The 19,104-nt window shown below is 46.6% G+C and overlaps 1 protein-coding gene across 1 annotated transcript in view; it reads right to left on the bottom strand.

Annotated features, from left to right (window-relative positions):
* Nucleotides 1-19,104, bottom strand: part of CACNA1H (calcium voltage-gated channel subunit alpha1 H) — a 129,361-nt gene that overhangs the window by 97,130 nt on the left and 13,127 nt on the right. Inside the window, exons 4-5 of the mRNA XM_076351409.1 lie at nucleotides 18,054-18,213; nucleotides 8,377-8,692 (exon numbers count right to left, since the gene is read on the bottom strand). Of these exons, the coding sequence (XP_076207524.1) occupies nucleotides 8,377-8,692; nucleotides 18,054-18,213 (476 nt within the window). The remainder of the gene's footprint in view (nucleotides 1-8,376; nucleotides 8,693-18,053; nucleotides 18,214-19,104) is intronic.

The raw sequence follows: 19,104 nt of genomic DNA, 5'->3' as shown, positions 1-19,104 counted from the left end.
AATTCAAGAGCAGGTTATTTTTTGCTCTAGTGTCAGTTAAGAAAAAAAATAATCATCGGGGGGAAAAAAAAACAACACGCAAACTCCAACCCAAGCTACTTTACTAATTAAAGTCAAACACTGAATTACTTTCTGTGTATTAGAAAGCACTAATGGCTAGTGCCAGATGGACTGCTACAGATAGAAATCAACCTCAAGGTGCCACTAATCAATCGAGGAAAGTTTGGAAAATTACTGTGTGAAGTGAAGCTGAAAAGATAAGAACTGAATGCACAGCATAAAAAACTCCAGCCCAGCCCCGAGGCCTGATCTTTCTCATGGCAAGATTTTACTTCTGTGATTACTTGAACAGACTTCATTTGTAGAGACAGCCTCCCTAACCAGGAGAACCAAAATCAGCATCTCACACTTTGATCAAAACCGCTAAAAAGCATAGCTCTGGCAAACAGAAATTTCCTTGGTGGTTAATTTCAGAATTGCAGCTGCTTGTTCAACTCAGTGCCTGGCCGAAGCAGGAGATGATACAGAGATACAGAGAAACCCAAGTGTTTCCAAACCATTTGAAGTGTTCATCTTAACTGACATCTATAATTTGCACTCAGCCTCTTTTTCTTTGCCCTAAATTGGGTCCCTTGGGGACAAGATGGACATTATCTGCATCAAAATCAATTATGCTGAACTGAACAGCAACTCTGAGGACTGCCATGATTATTTGGGTTTGTTTACTTTTTATCTCATCACTTCCCTGGCCCTCCTGCAAGGCTTTTTTAATTTCTTATCCAATGATATAATAAATTGCGAGAGCTATTAATTACTACGATGGTCTCAGCAAGTTCTATAAGGCCTTCAGTATTCATTTCTGAAAGCCTCTTATCTATGTATTCCGCCCTCTGGGGCATATTGATTTGGCTAGCAAGCACTGACCAGTGAATAAATGGAGTATTCCTTTTCCATATGCAGAGTGCTTGGCAGTTAATCAAATCACTATTTTTGAAGTCAACTTCACAATTTTAATTATTTCCTCATGACACATGTTGTTAAGTAACCTCTGTGGTCAGAAAAGCAGGTTTTATTATATTCTGAGTATTGTCCTTTGAACAGATGCTTTTCCTTTCACTTTGGGGGCCTGCTTACTTTCCAAAGCGACTTTAGCCATTTCTTTATAAATTGAGAGTCTTGCAAAGCACGCATCTGCTCTGAAAAGTGGCCCTGCAAAACAGAAGAGGAAACTGTGCAACCTTGCATTTGTTTTTGATATGTGACCTCTCAAATTTGTTCCACATAAATGTGATCTCTGGTCAGCATTACCAGTTCACAGTGGATTTTGAAAAGCGGAGTGCAGCCAGCGCACAATGAAGTTGTACATATCACTGATGCTGTTATTGGTGGCCCAGAACCTCACGAAAGTGAATCTGCAGGCTTAAAAATGGCCTAAAAACTTAACAACTTTTGCTACAACAGGAAGGTTAGTTGCCGTCTCTCCATTTCACACTAAATAATGCAAGATCCTCATCCGATAGCAAAAACATCACTGATTTCGGATGACTGCTGCTTATAACAAATCACATCTCAGTCCATATTCATGAGGTTTGATTTACTGTGGTAATTATCCTCTGTCTTCATTGTTTGTGTAAAGTATCTTATGTGCAGGGAATGTATTTAACTGTTTAGCTTCAGCAATAATGAGTCCATTATCATAGAGAGCGTCATAAATCAGAGTTTCATAGCAGAGCAAAGCTGAAAGATGAAGAGTCTGCAATGAGAAGGGAACCAAAGCCAGACTAAGATCCTTGCTTACAGATGAGTGTACCATATAGCAATTACACGAATGGCAGCACTTCTCCAGACACCACTGTCTGGAACACAGCAGCAGTTTGGGGTACTGGCCCAAATGCAAAAGGCAAGGATTTTTCTTAATTGTACTGTTACCCGTTGTTTCAAATTATATTAGAGACTATTAGGGACAAAGGGTGCACAACTAGCCCTCTGTGCAGGACTATGACACAAAACATATTTCAGGTGGACGAGTGTCCAAGCTTTACCCATTCACACTAATCAGAGTGGGGGGGTGTCTTGTTCTCCTGGATAGATCTGCCAACTCAACACAGTCTGGAGACAGTTGTGTGGGAACATAAGGGTAAAGGAGCTGAACTTTTGGCTTAGCATACAAGTCTCCCCTAGGCTGTGTACAACTCACAGTGCAAGGTGCAATAGCAGCAACTGATCACAGAGCAGGTTTGGCACAAACCAAAGTAAGATTTCCCTGTGAGAACTGTTGATGCACCTCAAGACCAGTAGCTTTTTCATCACCTACCTGGACTCCAGATTAGGCCATGGCTTGCTGCAGGCACCCCTCTTTCTGCTCTGAATAAAAGAATCTATGATTGAGGTAGGATCAAACCCTTCCAAAGCTACAGAGTTTGCAGCAGGTTTCTGTGCCACGCTGGGTCCCTCCAACACTTCCATAGGTTAGCGGGCCCAGACCTGGAATCAGGATGGCCTCTCTGACTTGTGCTATATGGGACAATTCCTTCTAGCCTTCAAAAGGAAGGAGGTTTTTCAAAAGCAACTAATCCTCTTGGAAGCACACTCTGAGATGCTTTGAAGGGGCTGGATATTTCTAGATTGGGTGTTCACCATGAAAGCTCTTCAAATGCAGAAAACAATGTTTATTTGGCTGACCAAATTAAAAAAAAAAAGCAACACCAACAAAACTCAAACCCCATTATTTAGAGTGAAATATTTTTGGTGATCCAAAACAAATTTGAATCTAGTGACAAAGCATCATCTTGAAGCAGTGGAAATGAAAAGCTTAGAACTCTTTTCCCTTTTTTCTCCCCAGCCAAAGCTTCTTGCCAAATTCAGCACAGATAAGCATTGCTGGCACATATCATCAGTTTAAAGAATGAACCATTTGACAAAATGTCCTTTTGGCCAAAAAATTATCTACTCAATGAACTCTGCAAACACGGGCACCCAGTGTGACAGCTGCTTCTGAAAAACATGGCCCGCGAAACTACATGTTGCACCCACAAACACAATTGCAGTTGGAAGCCTCAGGCTCTTTCACTGCCTTCTGCTTCAGTGCGCCTTTTGGCTGTTCCCCCAAATATTTAAGACTACTGAAAGTGGAAGAACAGAGGTTGCAGCAGACCGGCAAGGAAGTGTACTAGTAGCATCTTGCGTACAATACTCTTGAGACACTGGGGTAACCATTTCTGAGCTGTCATTTTGTAAGGAACTTGGTTGAGCTATCCTGAGGTCCCAGCAACAAAGCAAGAGAAACAGGCCCCCAAAAGATCCCTATTAATATCCGTCTGAGTGACAGCCCAGCTAAGAGGAAGATGCGTGAGTAGGAACCAAGAGGAATGACCCTGCCAATTCTGTCCTGCCAGCAGGTTCCGGGATGGAGGTTTGTGCTTACTCTAAGGGAAAGCAATGTTAGAGCTTCAGGTCTTGCCCCCTCAAATGAGGTCTTTTCTTGACTGAGTGACAGAATAGATGAGGAGGGACTTCAAGCGCATTCTTGTGTTTGGCCATAGCAGAAGTGCATTGAAGTGCATGTCATTTTTCCTTTTATTCAAATGGAAGATATGGTTCCCGTTACAGATTTAGCTGAAAGATTTCCAGGCAAGGGAGAATCCTCAGGGAAGGATTTCAATCATGATGAACAGAGGCTGAAACAATGTGAAGTGGGCAACGGCTGTGGAACAGATCAGGGCACCAAACAATGGTGAAATGAGACAAATGAACCTCTCTCTTTCCAAACCTGAAATCTCCCTCCAGGGCCTGTACCTTCTCAGCTGGCCCATCTACAGGCACAGCTAGCAGGGTGGAGATCCTGGCAGAAGCAGAGTCAGCAACATGGAGACAAAACAAGCTCCTCATCAGCACACAGTGCAGGGTCAAAATGAATAAATCCTTGATTAGATTGAGATAGCTTACACAAGCTCCCAGGGGCTTTTTTTGACAACCTAGAGCACAGAAGAGGTAACTTCACATCAAAACAAAAGGGCTATTTCGGCAGGTGGCCTGCAGCATACGGCTGTCACTGCCAGCTGTCGTACCTGCTCAGGCAGCCTGCCATCACATTAGGAGTAAAGTATCCACAGAAGGAGAAATGAAGGAAGAAGTGGGTGGCATCAATTCCCCCCCTTTCCCACCCCAAACTTGTCCCCTCTCCTGAGCTGGTCACCCACACCTTCGTGGCTGTAACATACTCCTAGCTTTGGTGAGACCAGGTGCAAAGAGAAGTTCTCCATCTAAGCACAGCATCAAGATAACACCTTGAACTCTTGCTGCTGCTGACAGTTCCTTTAATGCTGCTCTATTTCCAGACATCTTTCTTCAGAAGGTGATTCAGCTTTTCCTTTCTTGGGCATTCTTACCATGTCGTGTGCCTGCTGGGCTGTCTTCAGCTCTCGTGAACACAACCAGGCTTTTTTTTTTTTTCCCCTGACAGCAGCAAGGGGGCTGCTGAATGCAAAACAGTCTCCTCTGAGAATTCCCTCACTAGGGCCTTCTGATGATGGGCCAGAGATGTGTTCCTTGTATGACTTGATTAACTTGTTAACCAAGATGTCTTAAGCAAAACCTCATAGAAGCAATATGCACTCAGAATAACATAAGCCAGAAACAGAATCATGAATCTGAGAGCTGCATCCAAGGACTAATTTCAAGAGGGTCTTTCATTAAGGAAGTCCCTTAGAAAATGCAGCTACTTCTGAAATACAACATGTGAAGAAGAGGCCATGGAAAAGGTAACTCAGCCAGCACCAGCAGTGTCAGAGCCCATCTGAACTGCCAAGACAAATCTTCTCTCTTGTATTGGATGCACATTTCAGGAAATGTCCATGTAATTTTTTTCGTGTACATTTGCTCTCAAAGTTCAGTCCTTCCAACTACATCCTGGAAGGAGGCACAGAGGAACAGCTCGTTCCCTTGACCTCGTCTTGGTTCTGCCTAGCTGAATGTTATTGCCCCTTCAACTTTGCCTCACTAGTTTTGCCAAAAGCATTGCCTCCTGATGTAAAGTGCTACTATAGGTCTTACTTTTCTGGAACTCAGACATGAAATCATCCAAGCAATGGTTCTGTGGTTTGCAAAGTAGCCTAAAACATCTCTTCTTCCCAAACTGTGTATCTTACCAGCCATCCAACCCCCTTTTGTTTTAATGGGGTTTCTGCATTCAGGCTTGGCCACATCGAGACTTGATGGTTAGGAAGGTGGCAGTGTTTTGGTTGCTCCACTGAGACTGTCAGTAATTCAAATTAAATTGGACTTTGGTTAGGTGGGTAATTCATCATTTGCAGTGTGACAACAATACCTGTAATTACTGCTCTTGTTGCGGCTGAAATTCATGTGCAATAAAGGGATCTTAATATCATGCCAAACCTCACAGTTAATTTAGGTTCCATCTTCTTTCATTTATTCTGTAATAAGCTAATTAGTTCACATAATTTGCCATTGAACATGCCTTTGTAACAAATATATACATGAATTAGCCTATTACACAACAAATGAGGGGAATCAAAACATGAATCATTTGCAGGATTACATAAGGAATTATTATCCTTTCAAACATCCATGGATGCAGCTATCATCTTTATTGCTTTAAGATTTTATTATTTGCACTAGGTTGGTTCTCATGTCTGATGCCTCTGACTTATTCTTCTGTTTGGAAGGTCAACAATGAATTTCACTGTTTGGTACGCCCCGCTGCCACGTGCCAGGTTACTTGCAAGTTCAGGATCACTACCATGAAGTTAAATGTCTTTCAGCTTGGTTGCTTAAATCCAAATTCTGGCAGCTGAAAGAGCTTGGCCACACTGCTAGCCTCCTGCCTTGGCACACCATTCGCAAGGACATTTTGGAGTAGAGATCTTCAGATTTCCCTGTCAAAGTCTGCTTTTTGTTTTGTTTGTTTGCAGTCTGCACAGTATCAAACCGTGCCCTTGGAAACTCTTGGGCATGACTTGCAGTCGCTGCACTTGGAAGCTTCCTTCCGAATCTCACCTGCGGGGCTCATTTCGCCAACCTCCCTTCTGACAGCTCTTAAACCATGCTAGATTTCCAACTCATTTGAGATAAATCATGAGGGATGCTCTATCCAGCTGAGTCCTAAGATTGCCATTATGCAAACTGGAGGCTTGCCAGACCTTGAGGTTCAGTCCACCATTATAACTCTTGCAAAGTACCATGTATTCATTATTCCCCAGAAAGGATCAGGACAATTGGACCAGTCTCATCCAGAACACAGCAGAGTGCTTTCTGCCCAGTAATTCAATACCAATTTACAGGGAAGCTCCTGAGCTACTAAAACCATCAGTTCTACTTTCTGCACTACTTTGAGGTGTCATCTAACTGCTGACCTGGTGCTACCCAGCTTCAACTATTAAATGTAATGAGAGCACAACTCAATAGCTTTATTTGTTAAATGTTCTCTGCTTACAGCAATTGTTTTGATTTAGCATCCAATCTCTTGCAGTAATGATTTACTCTTTCCATATCAAAGTTAAGCAAGCACCTTATTCCCAACAGCTGCTTCTTTACCTGGAGTTATATTGTTTTCAGCTTCTAAAAGCGAGTCCTTACTTCTAAAAGGAATAAAGATGTAAGAAGTGTTTTTGGCTGGAAATACCCTTTAGCATTTGGATGGCCTAAGCAGCACTAAAACCAATCATAAATCTCCTGGCAGCTGCTAAAATGATCTACGGGCACAGTATCCAACTTTGCCAGACACTCTGCTCTGCCCAAAGGAATCGGTTGAAACCTCTGCTGTGGCTGGTGTGTTCTTCCTGGCTTAAAACTGTACGTTTTCAGGCTGAGGAAATGAAATACCGACGGGAAATGAAAGCTTGCAGCCTGCACAAAGGCTCAGGAAGTAAAAAGGAAGCAGGAGCCCTCGAGAAGCACCTGCTCATTTTCAGTGCACTAGCGCAGGCACTCTGCAACGCATTGCCCTCTGCCCTTTCTCTGGCAAGAACATTGCTGCCCCATGGCGGGAGCCAGATGGGACCTCCTGGGCACATCCATCAAGCTCTGCCTAAGAACTATGCAAGAGCAGAAAAAGGAGAATGCAAGTGCAGCCAGAGACCTATCTACTATTCTCGCTTTGATTCCCCTCTTTCCTTTATGCAACACTCACTACCAGTCAGGAATATTCAATATTACTATGGCAGCTCCTCTCTTGACATACTAATTCCAGGAGAGAACCAAAGCATTTTTAAAAACATAGCCTGTTTGGCTACAGGTTCTGTCTGAACCCTTCTGGATTTGGTTTTGAGCCTCTGACACCAGCAGCAGCGTGATTCAGGGTGTGCTACTGTGACAGCATGAGAGCAAACAAGATGCTCAGAGCAAGCAATTGCCCCTTTACAACTCAGATGAAAACTGAAAGTTAAGTTCATATTATAATACGAAACTAGAAGGAAATTCATAAATTAAATTTAGAGCTCTGAATGAGTAATTATTCATCGTTACCAAAACTAAAAGGAAAACTTTTTCTCTTTTAGGAATAGATGCCACCTACACTTCAGGAGAACTAAATAAAACAGGGCATCTAGCCAAAAGCATAAAGAAATTTGTATTAAAAACAGAAAGTGCAAATCAAAAATGAAAAACAGTACATGGATCATTTAAAATAGGCTAGCCCTAAGAGACCATAGCCTCTGGACTGTGTAGACGAGCTATCCAATGTTCCAGAGCTACAAATGCTTTGAAAATGCTTCAGTTGCTGGAGTGCTTTTGTCACCTGTAAAGGCTCCCCCAGTCTGAGCTAGAAGCACTTTGGTCTCTAGTGAAGAGCTGTATAGGTGTGGATCAAGAGAGACTCAAATTCCACGTGAGTATTATCTCTTCACAGGTATTCCAGCCAGAATGGACCATCGCGATTATTTCTTCCTCCCTCCAGCTTACCATGCTAACCAGTATAACCCTGCAATTCTAGAATCAAGCCCAAACCATGCCATTGAGCGAGTTCCTACACTTTAGAATGATATTAAGTCTTGCTTAAGGACTTGCACAACACTCTCCATTTCCTGATACTACAGCAATAAATAAAGACCCTAACTCTCAAAAATCCCTGGGATTTATCCAGGTCTGATTTGCAGCGCTAGAACTTGCCATACATGTCTGCCTCAAGAAGTATTTTCCCCCCTCTTCTAAAATGCACTGAAAAAATGGCTGTTCTCTCCAAATGCTCTCTTGCAACATTTGTGCAGGTTATTGTCTGATTCATTTACTTGATGTGTCTTTATTTGCAGTTTCACACAGGTGCAAGCAAATTCCTTTCTCCTCTGATGCATCTATCAAAATCTTTCCAAGCAAAAGATGACAAAACAAAAAGAAACAGAAAAATCTTTAGGAGAATCCTACCTGAAAAATAGCTATCCAGGCATATCCAATGTTATCAAAATTGATAGCTCCATTGTGTGGGTTTACGTCCCCTGCCATGCATATGTTGTAATACTGGTTCCAGTTTATGCAGGCGTTCCTGCTGCTGAAGTCAGGGTTGTACAAACTTGGGGTGTAGGAGTCCATGCTCAAGGTGCACTCCACCTTGTACTCCTTCCTGTTTGGGATGTTGGAGCATTTCTGCATGCCGTTTTCACGATGCGATGAGCAGATGAACGGATTCTCCTCTGCTTCGTCTGTCCGGTAGTACGGATGCAGGAAGGTAAGGTTGTATGTCCTGGAGGGGGAAGAGAGAGAAGGATGAGAACAAACGATGCACTCCTTGTTTCATCAGCAGCAAAAGGCGCTGGTTCCTGTCCCTGGTTTGGGTGTGTTATTTCTCCTTTGCCCTTCAGCCCCATCAGACTGGAGACAGCAAGCCACGGTTGAGATATCAGCCCCTACCTCTGTCTACAAAGCTTTTTGCTTACAGCATCCTGTAAGGCACCAGTGATCTTTCAGTTAAAGATCAGCCTGAGCTTTCCCAAGTGAACAGGGCAGCTGAAAGTTGAAACGAGAGGGTATAGAGAGAAAAATTCCCAGCAGGCCAGGTGCTTCCCAAAAATCCAGAGAACTTGTTTCCATCTAAGGATTTTAAGATAGCTCTTCTGATGCTCAGAACATGCTTCAGAAAACTGATGGCAAAGCAGCTTTCCAATAAGTTTGCCCCTCGGCACCTCTCCGGGATGAGTGAGCTGAACTTTAACAAGGAGAGACCCAGCCACAGGCCATCTCAAATTCCTTCTGTACTTACATAAAAAAAGAAAGAGCCCACATTAATGGGAACTGTATGCTTACTGCATATCTGATTTAATTGGCCCGGATAAAGTTTATGGCTCTGTTACAACTAAGATAAGCAAGTGCTCTAATTGCAACATGGCAGGGACGTGCCTTTTCCAAGCCGTGCTCTGGGGCAGATCAGCGAGCAACCAGAGCCCAGGGCTTTTCATGCTGTTTGATTAGCATTAGTGAGATCCAGCAGCACTCACACTGCTGAAGCGCTGCTCAAAATGAGAAGGTGCAAAGTCCTAGAGCTGACTATCTGCCGTGTTCAGAGCTGCAGGGATCTGAGATGCTATATAATCAGCCAGGAGATTAAGGAAAAGGCAACACACAAATTATACGACCAAGTGAGATGCGGGTAGAAGATTAGCAGGTAATTCTTCAAGATGGGACAGCTGTATTTTTATATGTTTCTGAATGTACCTAACTATTGAATAAATTTGGCTCTAATGGGTGCCAAACTAGTGTTATTCCATACAATTGCTTGAAATTGCTCCCCAAAACTCTTGAGTCAAGCAGGAGTCACTCAGCAACTGCACTTTAAGGAGAGAGCAGTTGCTGTAGGGCAGAGCTGAGGGGAAATAACTCTGAACAACTTTCCTGGGAAATCTGGTTCTCCTCCATCAATGAATTTCTTGAGATGGGTGTTGAGGGTTCATCCAGCTTCAGGGATAGGCAAGAGTAGCACCTCAAAGGAATTGGGCATTGTTCGCTGGTGATTAAATGTATTCACCAGTTATTCCCCTCCCATTGCACAGTGTTCCCGCACCTCTAGACAAAACTGTAATATCTTCCTCCCAGTTTCTATGCTTTAGATTCAAGAGACAAGGAAGAAACTTGAAAAATGTTTTTCCTCCAGGACTGCCTAAAAACCTTCTCCTTACCCTCCCATGAATTGGTTTCACTTGGAGTAAATTTCCATATAAAACAAGCTGAAGAAAAGGCTGAGTGCTCGCTAGCACAGCATTTGCTAGAAGATCAGATACTACAGCCAGCAGAGTTTGTCACACAGAGCGGGTATTGCGGAGGCTTGTGAAGGATTAAAACGCACCGAGGCGCAGGGATGCGTCTGGGAGTGCTACAGACTGTGGGCAAAGACAGCTGGGGAACTTGAGAGAAGAAACAGAAGGAGGAGGAGAAGAGAAACCTCAGAGGTGAATTCTCCTAACTCGGCAAGTGGCAGGCAGAGCCCCAGCAGCTCTGTTTCGGCCTTAGTGGGTACGCTGAGAGGGGCTCAGTTCAGATCCAAAGGGCTCCTGCACCCTCAAATAAATGTGGTGGGTACCCCACACGCCTGGGACATCTCTGCTTACAGCCACAGTGCCTGCCTGAGCCTGCTCACCCAGGGAGGTGCTGGGAGGGCTCTGCACCTCCATGAGACATGACGCAGCCCAGGGCAGAGCCATCCCAGCCCCACCACCCTCAGGAAGGATGTTTTCTTCTAAAACCTCCAGGTTTGAGAGGCCCTGGGTGCATGTCTCATTAGCCTTCTCCCAAGGAACTCAATAGCAGGTGCTCAGTAGCTCTGAAGTCTTTCAAATGGGACATTAGGATCAGGGCTTTCCACACCCTGTGGTGGTGACAAGGGTCTAACACCTCCAGAGCCCAGACCAAGCTTGGACTATGCTGTGCACTGCCTGATACACCAAAGTAGCATGGCCGCAGGAGTCTGGGGTATGACCGGCTTCCCTGGGGCTGACTTCACCACTCTTGAAACCAGGACTTTGCGGGTTACAGGCAGAGAGCTACTCTAAGTCCCTAAGACGATGGCAGGAGAGGTCTCATTTGGTACCTTCTCATCAAAGCACCTGGACCTCCAGCTCAGGCTCAACACATCTCTGCAGATCTCAAATCCCCGATGCGAGAAGTCATGCAAACTCAAACCTTTGTCTGTCTGGGCAGCTCAAAGCCCAAATGTGGTGCTTGCAGCAGAGACAGCCACAGAGGCGAATCTCAGACAATATCCTGCAACCTGAAAACTACACATTGAACTCCCAGCCCTGCAACGACCCTGTGTGATCTCGAGAACATCCCTTGCTCTTTCTCATTTCCCTTCAAACAATGCTGACCAAGGCTCTTTGATCTGGATGTGTCACTCCAGTGACATACTCTTCCAAACTACAACTGATCATCCAGGATAACTTGCTTCAGAGACAGGTGGGGCTGTGAAACTCAGCAAAAACTTATTTCCTTCACCACCCTGGAAGTAACACCCCACCACAACACCAGCAGCAGGAGTTTCCTGATCACAAACACCTTTTGGCAGCGGGCAGGATGGGAAGGCTTCGCACACCACAGCTCGAGGGCCAGTGTAATTAGGATTCTACCCAGAGCAAAGCTGGACTTGCAGAAGGAGATGGACCATCTGGAGGGATCATTGTGTAATTAGCAGCTATGGCTGCACAAGCTCCTTTCCTGGGAGCAGTTTCGTGTTTAGATGCAGACACACACATGCCCATGCCAAGAGCACTGACCATGGAAGAAGCGCTCAGACAGAAGGGCTGATGCATCAGCGTGATGCTCCGCTCCGGCCTCACACCTTAGCTCCCCTGCGAGCTGCCTCTGCCACCATGGCACAATACACACAACATTCAGCGCCACACATGAGTCTGCAGCTGTCTGCCCTCCCAGCTGCAGGACTGACACATGTTCATTGTCCCAGATTAATCATCTTTATTTCAGTCCCCAGAGCTGATCTCTGCTCTCCTGATACGTCCACCCCAGCTGGGCAGGCTGGACAGGGACACAGCTAGCCAGAGAGCAGTGTGCCAGTCAATTCTGCTGGAGCCCATGTACTCATTTTTGTTGGAAGGAGGGGATGCAGCCAGGCTGGGGACCTACAGGACTAATTCCCTTCCCATGCAATGCTTCTTTATTCACTACACGTTGCAACTGGAAAGGCCCTTGATAAGCCACATACACAGATTTGAGAGGCTGCACGTTTCCCATGAGTCACCGTTTAGGAAGCCTTGGGCTGAATGAGAAATACTGCCTGCAGACACAGCACCCTGGGCTGTGATCTAATAAGCTGCATAGAAAAGATCTGGGCCCAAACCCTCCGGAGAACCAAAAGAACGACACACTTTGGTGGCTGTGGGAGGAAAATAAAACCAGGAAAACAAAGCACAGCTTGACTGTGAAGGATGGATGAAGCTTAATTTGGTTCTGCTGCTGCCTAACTGCCTCCCTTTTCTCTGCCTTGCTCATTTTTGCAATTGTCCCCAAAATCATTTACAAACGAAAAGAAAGTCCTCCCTATGACAGGCCAAAATCAGTCACATGGGGGCCAATTTCTGCCCAGCCCTTTTCAAGCCCTTCCCTCTTCCATGTCTACCCTGGGCACAGAGACACCATGAGCATCCGTCTGGCTGGGAGGGACCCGCACCTGCACGATGCTCTGCCATCACCGAGTACAGCAGGGAAGGGACACACCAACTGACAGCAAGCACTGCAAATTTAAGACCTTTTTCCAGTTCCTCTGCTTGATGACCCTGCTGGCAAAACCCAAAAGGGGAAAGAAGGAAGGACAGCAAGAATGAGAAACAACAGCGTTGCAGAATGAGGGAATCCCCAATATCCACAAAATAAATGAATTAGCTCTGCCAAGACCATCTACCTCCACATGCAAGAAAGGTCAATCTGACTTCCTTGTTACTTGCCAACAGGCATAGTCCAAATAACTTATTAATGGTAATGAATCCACTAATCACGAGACCCTTGTGCTCTGGGGAAAAGACATGAGAAACTAAGCCCCAGAATAGATCTTGTTATCACATTAGAAAGGATTAACACCCCTTTCTCGGCCAGCTGCCCAGTGCACATCTTTCTCTGGGCTTGCAGCAGCTTTGCAATGTATTTTCCTTTCTCTGTCCCTGGGCACGTTCATGTGCAGGAAGGACAACAGCGGCTCAGGAAAGTCCATTCTCTCCCATGTCAAAGGAGGCTGAACAATTATTCTCTGCTCCATCTTCCCCCAGGCTCAGTCCTCCCAGCCCAACCATCCCATGCAGGACATCATCCCCAACTACTGGAGTACGGGATGTGTGTGCTGAGCACAATCCTACTACAGCTTTCTGAGGAGCAGAGGAGGAAAGGGAAAAGGTGGAGGAAACTCAGCACCAAGCAGGATCCGTTCCCTCCAGAGGAAATCCTGCTGACAACCCAGCATTGCAGCACAGAGCGATGCCAGGAAGAGCAATTAAGTAGAACTCAGAAGTACCTTTCAGACAAACTCAGAGCCGTCTGCCTTGGCCGTCTGTGCCTTCTTGCAGCTCTACAAAAGCCAAGGAGCCACAGGCAGTACAATGCCAAGCAGGTACGGAGTTAATTAAGACTGAAGTGCTCACATTATAACTGTCCTGCAGCATTAGATAAATACAAAGCACTTCACAACTCTCTCCGCTCTCCTGCTTCCAACCCACTGAGCTCCCTAAAGGCTCCACGAGGGGCAAAATGCTTCCCTGCATAACAACACACAAGCAAAGAACAGCCCCAGAAGCAACAACCCAGACAAGCTGAGGGTGACCCAGTTCCTTTATTTACAGTGATAGCAGCTCATGATGGCAGGAGGGAGCCAGAGGGGCTGTGTGGGGGAGACACACATCCTGAAGATCTTACAGATAAACTGCTGGATTCGCTTGCCCTTCCCACGCATGCATACCGAGCCTTCCTCTCTCAGACCAGACCAACCAAAAAGCCCTTGTGAAATTCCCCCTCCAGCTCCCACTGTCAGGGATCTCCTGCACTCGCTCACGCAGCGGTGGAGACCATCCTGGCACTGCTGTCCCCTACTGCTGTACAATGCCAGGGGAAGCGCAGCCTGGCCAGTGAGCTCCCTGGGGGGGGTTGAAGAGGTGCCTGAGCCACCAGAGACCTCTGGAGCACCACTCTGGTCTCCAGGGCTGGCCGGGGAGTGACAGCTCCTCACACGTCCTGAACAGCAGTGACCCACTCCAGTTTATTGCTTGCCAACTCGCTACAGCAATAGCCCAGTAACTGCTTGTAATTCCTTCAAAGTCACTACTAAAAGAGAGTCCTTAATAAAACAACCTCCTTCCAGCATGATTTTACATTGCAACAGTGCAATTTTCAAAGAGAGAGAAAGCAGATATTTTCAGTGGACCTCAAAGAAGTCCCCAAATTTTTATCAGAATGTACTATATTTAAAAATAGTTTCTTCACTTGAAGCAGCCAACTTTCAAGGGGGATTGAAAAGAAAAGGTTTCCACAGGAAGAATGATGGCAAAATCAGTCACTTCTTCCCAACTGATGCCTGCTGTAAAGTTGAATGGCCCAGAAAGCTGCTGGCAGTGAGTGTGCGAAGAAGCATGCAGCAGATAAGAAACTATATTTGAAGCACTGGTCTGAGCTCACTTACACTCGCTGTACTCCAGAAAACCTTTGGGGCTATGACCCTTCCTTGCCTGGCACCCTGGATTGTGTTCAGACGCTCACCCTTGCTTTAAAGCAGTTCTGTTTTCATCCGGGAGGGTTTGACACCACCGCCAAGGTGAGTCCTGCCAATAACTCAGGTCTTTCCCTTTATGGGGCTGTAAGGAAAATCTGAACCAGGACCACCATCTGCTCAGCCCCAACCCAGGTGCACAGCATGCCTGTCCATCCTCCAGCCCCTCACAGCCTACTGAAGGGCTGGTAAACATTATTTTAGGCTGAGGACAACAACATTGAGATTTAGTGGGACTTGGCAGACAAAACTAAATGACCAGAATCTCATTCCCCCTTTTCCGCAGAGCTCTATTCTGTTTAATTCTAACCAAAAACCAGAGCTTAACTTTAATTCTGCATCCCCTGTGTGAAGGTTTTGTTGTTATTGTTGTCTTTGGCAGCTCTCCCTGGAAGGGGATGGATGGTCAGGGCTCTCCAGCACCAATGCTGAGCATGGCAGCTCGGTGCAGGGACAGAGCATGAGGACACAGTGATGGACCCTCTCCAGTCCAACCCTGGCCTTGACTTTGCCTGTATCTCCACACTGTCTTGCAGGCAGATGGCATCTTGCTGCTGGTCAGCAGGACCTGCTAGTTTGGGCCCAGTGCTGTATATTTTAGCCCTTCTTTACAATGGCAGAACAATGTAACCCTGAAGTGCTTTCCCTGTTCCTGCCACACCGAAGTCACTCCATGCTGTTGGGGTGTTGAAGACCACTGCAGGGGTGAACCATATCCCAATGCCTGGAACTATGGATTCCGGAGAATGAATCAGGAATAACAGAAGAGATGGGAATAGTTTCATTTGGATTCCCCAAAACTTTCACACTAAGCTCAAATCAACCTGGGATAGCTTCTAGCTGGAAATGGAGGGACTGGTTCATTGCAGCCAGATTTCTCAGGTCTAAAGCTAACCCAGCAAAACACAGATCAAGACAGTAGCTTCAGTCTGGGTGATAGTACCAGAGCAACCCACATTTGTTACACTGATACTGGCACCGGCAGAGCTGGAGCAGCCCTGTCCTGCAACAGAGCTGCCCCATGGGCATGCCAGAAGCCTCATTTCTCCAAATTTCTCTGGAATGCTGTAATTTTGTTCACAGTATCCCTGAGCACCAGGCATCAAGCAACAGGACTCGGGCACAGGCAACGGATAGCCCACAGCCACCCAAATTCACCACTACCTGCTGCTGGGGGGGACCCAGGAACCAGTGCAGAGCTGCGGTGAAGCAGGAAGGAGACTATCTCCCACAAACCTCCTGCCTCTTCAAACACAGGTCCTGAGGCTTAGCACAGGGAGCCTGATTTTGCCTTCAGTGACCAGGACCAAGACCCTGATAAGAAAATCCTGTGACGCCTTTGATGCTGCTAATGGCCATTATATAACAGTCTGCTTTCCCTGGGCTGCTTAATATGCCTATTTAGCAAACGTTTCCCCTGTGGTTAATTTTAAAAGCTCCACTTTGCAGGAAATCACACAGCTTTTTAGAAACCTGGTCAAAGAGATGAGAGGGACTCGCCAAAGCTAATTACAGCTCCGCGCTCCTTGTGTTCAAAGCACTGTCCACACGGTGCCTGCCCCATGCAACAGAGCCACCCGAGCACAGCTTTAACACCACTCTCTGGGCTTTGAAATGACAGCTCAGGGGTTACTCTGAGTGATGGAGGGTCTTGGTGACCAGCAAATACCTGCCATGGGTGCAGGAGAAAGCTCACGAGGTTGGAGCATCAAGATGCAGGAGCAGAAGCATACACACATGGCAGACTCACCGATTTTCTGCCTTTCAGCATCTCTGATGGGAGGAGTAAGTGCCATCAGAGATGGTCTGCAACACAGAGAAAGGCTCAGAGAGCTGAAAGCCACAGGACTAATCAGTGAGAGGCAGGAACAGGGCCTGGGGTAGAGCTGAGGGATAATCTCTGCTTGTCTTCCAGACACAATACAAGTTGTAGACAGCAGATGATTACAAACAGATACAATTACAGGCTCTATCTTCTCTTACAGAGTTAAAGTTGCCCTGATTAGCTGATCTCAGGCATTTCCTCACCTCTGAGCCACTGACATCTCCAGCAGTCTCTGACAGGAGCCTTTCAGAGGGATTTTCCCAGGCAGACCTCCCTTTTCTGCAGCAGCTTGCAGGCTGCACTTGGTTTTGATCCGTTGGGCTGATGGGTTTTAAGGTGCGTCCTTACATTGCACCTCTGAAGGGGCAAGTGCAGAACAGCCCAAGCTCAGTGTCATGCTGAGGAATTGCTGGGGAGCAGCGAGAGCAGGACTGTCCCATAGCTGGGGATGAGCCAGGAGCCAAGGGTCATCCCAGTGCCAGCAGCCTGCATGGACAGAGTCTGAACACAACAGGCAGAGCCCAGGGCTGGCAGCAGGGTCCATTCAAAGCCCCAGACATGGCAAGTGATGAACCAGATCCAGGACTCACCCAGGGAACTCAGGCAGGAGCCAAAGAAACCAGGAACAACGACAGAGGTGGCAACAGGCACACCAACAGCACAGCTCAAACCAGGACTGAGAACCACAGGCTGAGCTTAAATAGAGCTCCTGGACCATGGGCAGGGTGTGGGTGTGGGTCCTAGGTGAGGCTCATCAGGGTAATTAAGGCCTATTAGCACCCTCAGCACCTGGCAGGGATGCTGGTCCATGCAACTGCCTGGCTTGAAAGAACCAAAACTAAAGTTTGCATCAAAAAGAGCAGGTGATCAAATGTGCTGCCCATCCCTGATGCCTGTGCCAGACAGAGTGGCGTACAAATGTCTTTAATGCCTTTCACATCAAGCTTCTTATCTTAATACAAGTACAAAGATTTGTGTGTTTCAGCAGCATCTCCACGGTGCTGTCTGTACCTGCATGCGGAACATCTCATCAACCCACTGCCAGGTGGTGTGGTGTGCTAGGTGACCTCCCAGACCTGTACAGTTTTGGGAACTGGCAATTTTAGAAGAGCTCCAATGCTTTTGTTTGTTCTAAATCCTCAAATTCCCAGAGTCAGGGATCTCAGCTTCCTCGGACAGAGATAATCCAAACCACTAACGTCCTTGTCCTTCAGGTGCAGAGGAAAAACATGAGAAAGCCCCTCCAAACCCTCAGTAACTTGCTGACAAGTGAGGGGTTTTCGTAAAAAAAGTACCTAGGCAGACTCAGAGTCCTGAAGCCAACAACCTTGTGAGTCAAGATGACAGCCCTGTTAAGAGCTGCCATTGCAGCTGTGTGGCATGGCCACGTCGCACTCTCATCCACGTGCTGCTGGATCTGGTCCTGGCTGCATCCCAGCTGGACCCTAACCCTGCTGACTGCTGGGGTTTCTCTGGCAGGGGAGAGGGAGAAAGGAAGAAAAGGTGGATTTTTTTTGCTGTACTTACATTGCAAAATTCCTGTCTAGGAAACACCTGTTTCTCAGCAACCCTGCCCAGAGCTGCACACCGACAATCCCAAAGATGAAGAAGACAAAGAAGCACAAGAGGAGGACGTTGCCTAACATAGGCAGAGTATCTAACAGCAGGGTGACGAGTATTCGCATACCTGTGGGGAGAAGGAGAGAACAGGTTAGAGGAGCCCTTTGACGGGGACAGCGCGAGTGCCACACTGATCCCAGCTGCTCTCAGCTTGGTCATGCAGCCAGTGCATCCTGGGCAGAGGAATTGGGATGTTTAAGTTTTCCCCTAAACCTTAAGGCTGAAAAGGAAGGTAAAGAGTGCAAAAGGCTTAGCAGCACGTAGGAACAAACAGTGTATCTCCAAAATCTCCAAAGGGTGGACTTAAGAGTGGGATTTTCAGATGTTTTCAGTAACACAGCACTCAACAACACGCAAACATGGGCAAAGCTGCAAGACAGTCTTTCCTGGAGAAACGCCTCCACAAACCACCAGCCTCCTGAGAAATTGTCAAAATATATATTTATAAACATATTGAACATCTCTCATGAATCACACAAATTGTTTCCCTAAACAATACAGAGCCTTGTGTAGGATGATAGCTGCGGCTGCTGTCTGGGTCTTCTCCGTGGACAACTCCTTTTCCACGGAGGACTCCTCTCCTTGCTGGCCACCACTGCAGCTGAGAGCCATGCATGCTCCAAAGCTCGCAGGACTGCCAAGCAGGGGAGGCAGGAGAAATTTTTAATTTTTTGAGGGAGGAAAGCAGGATGCAAATGTTTCTTCCTCTAAGCAAAGCTCAGCTCTGCTCCCTTCCCCTCCTCCTGCACAGGCTGCTGGGAGACCTTCCCAGCCGGCCCCGCACCTCTCTGCAAGGCTCCCTGTGAACCTGTGTGCAGAGCAGGGGCTCCCCCAGCACCTTTGCTGCCAGGGAAACACTGATTACTGTGCAAGATCTTCTATCCTAAATAAGAAGATTGAGGAATGAGTCAACTTTGCAGAGCCTCAGCTAACCCTTGCATCTCCGACCAGCATGCTC

Source organism: Aptenodytes patagonicus, chromosome 13 (assembly GCF_965638725.1).
Source record: "Aptenodytes patagonicus chromosome 13, bAptPat1.pri.cur, whole genome shotgun sequence".
In the NCBI taxonomy this organism is placed as follows: Eukaryota; Metazoa; Chordata; class Aves; order Sphenisciformes; family Spheniscidae; genus Aptenodytes; species Aptenodytes patagonicus.
This window is presented reverse-complemented; position numbering and strand designations above follow the sequence as displayed.